The following is a 2,107-nucleotide window of genomic DNA, read 5'->3' on the forward strand; positions in this document are numbered from 1 at the left end:
TCATTAAGTATTCTAACATCTTGGATAAGTATGGTAGAATCGCAATTGGACGTAATTCGTTGTTGGATTTGGGAATTGGGATAATGTTTGCTAATTTCCATTCATGAGGAAAAACTGATTTCATGAGTCAGGTATTAAACAAGTGTGTAACGTAAGGCAAGATGGTGGGAAGAATAATTTTTATAAAGGTGGGGTGTAACCCGTCAACACCTACAGCATTTGATGTTATTTGTGACGAGCTATTCAAAACCTCCAAGTTATTTACACATCTAAATGAAAAACAAGATTCCATTTGAACAGTTTGTATATCGGCGTATACATTTTCAAGAGGTTATGCGGTATTAATTTTGGCGAATTCCTCATTTAATTTGTTAATATCAATGTCAGATTTAATTTGGGAATCTTGTTCACCGATGCCAATACGACGAATCTCTTTCCATTGTGATTTAGTATCGAGCGCATTCTTAAACTTTGACCGTAGAAAGAAGTTTTAGCGGCACATATTGCTCTCACTACATCTTTTCTTGCATTCTTGTAAATATCATGCAAGTCTGGTGTTTTGAAAGATTTCCATCTTTTATAAGCAGTATCTCTTGTGATAATCAGTCTCTTAATTCGATGGTTGAACCATGGTTGATTAGATTTGTTAGTGGTTTTGATCTTCTGTGGCACACAGTAATCAAAAATATTGTATAAATTATCTTGCAAGAATGATAGCTGTTCGTTAACATTTTCAAGGTAGTATATTTCGTTCCAATCGACAGATAGCAGATAATCTTGTAGAAGATTCATATCAATATTCCTCAGATCTCGATATTGTATTCTAGAGGGCTTAATTTCACAGTTGAGGTTATATGTTACAAAAATTAAGTCATGTTTTGAAAACGCAGGTGCACTAAGTTGATCGTATAATAAGACTTTTGACAGTTGATTAGTGAAAATGACATCCAGTAAACTATTATTTGTTCGAGTGTAATGAGTTGGGATAGAGTTATTAACAGAAAAAAGCCCAAGTGATTCCATTGCATCAGGTAACACGTTGTCACGAAGGATGTTGCTGTTGAAATCACCGATTATCATTATATCGTTATAATCTAGAGATATGCGTTCAATTTCATTAAGAAGGAAGTTAAAGTCTACACGATTATTTGGTCTATAGGCACAGCCAATGAGTGCCTTAGACCTGTATTCAGTTATCAGTTCAATGAAAATAAATTCAATTTCAGAATCATATGCAGATTTAAGTTTCAGAGTATAGTTTATGCCATGTTTTATGAAAATTGCGACACCACCTCCAAGTGATTTACGGTCAGAACGCATAAGAGAATACCCTGGTAAACCATAGATAGTATCTAGAATTTCAGGATGAAACCAAGTCTCTGATACACAAATGACGTCCACCGCGGCACAAATAAAAACGTTGTGAAATTCATCAATTTTGTTGTTGAGACTTTGGGCATTTATGTGGGCCACTTTAAGGCCACTTTCCTGTTTAGCCAAGACACTAAGCATGCAGGAAAGGTTGACTGTGGAACTTTGATATGTAGTATTAATCATTAGGCGAAACAAAAATAGCAATGCTAATAATATTGGCATAATATAAAACACCCGTTGGTACATATCTAACAATTTTAAAATAAAAACTTAAATTAGTTTTGATTAAGTAAAAAAGTAAGCGTGTGCAATACATGTCGTTACTATATGCATATATAATCAGATCGGATTTAATGTGACATATTATCAGAGTTATTATTAATGTTGATAGATTGTTCATGCACTGAGGGATCCATCCGAAAAAAACAGCTAAGTTGATCGATATTATCAATTAAGATTGGTTGTTCAGTTTTAGAGCGCTTGACGTATATTAGGCCGCGGAAAGAGTATGCGGATACAAGTCTTTTTTCTTTTTTTAATTTTAATACCTTTTTAAAGATCTTATAATTTGTGGTGGATAAGTTTTCGTTAATATAAAAGTTCTTCTCTGTATCAAACCCAATGTGATTAAGTTTTAAGTTCGTTTTATTTGCGCGTTTAAACATTGCAATACTCTTGAGGACAAAGTTTTTATCATATGCGGATATTAGTTTTACCATTATTGTTGAGCCTA

The 2,107-nt window shown here is 33.5% G+C and overlaps 1 protein-coding gene across 1 annotated transcript; it reads right to left on the bottom strand.

The window, feature by feature from the left end:
* Window positions 1-363: 363 nt before the first annotated feature.
* LOC142239687 (uncharacterized) lies at window positions 364-1,557 on the bottom strand. Its single transcript, XM_075311472.1, has one exon. It carries the CDS (start codon window positions 1,555-1,557, stop codon window positions 364-366), a length of 1,194 nt encoding a protein of 397 aa, XP_075167587.1.
* Between the last annotated feature and the right edge of the window lie 550 nt (window positions 1,558-2,107).

This window comes from Haematobia irritans, chromosome 5 (genome assembly GCF_050003625.1).
Source record: "Haematobia irritans isolate KBUSLIRL chromosome 5, ASM5000362v1, whole genome shotgun sequence".
In the NCBI taxonomy this organism is placed as follows: domain Eukaryota; kingdom Metazoa; phylum Arthropoda; class Insecta; order Diptera; family Muscidae; genus Haematobia; species Haematobia irritans.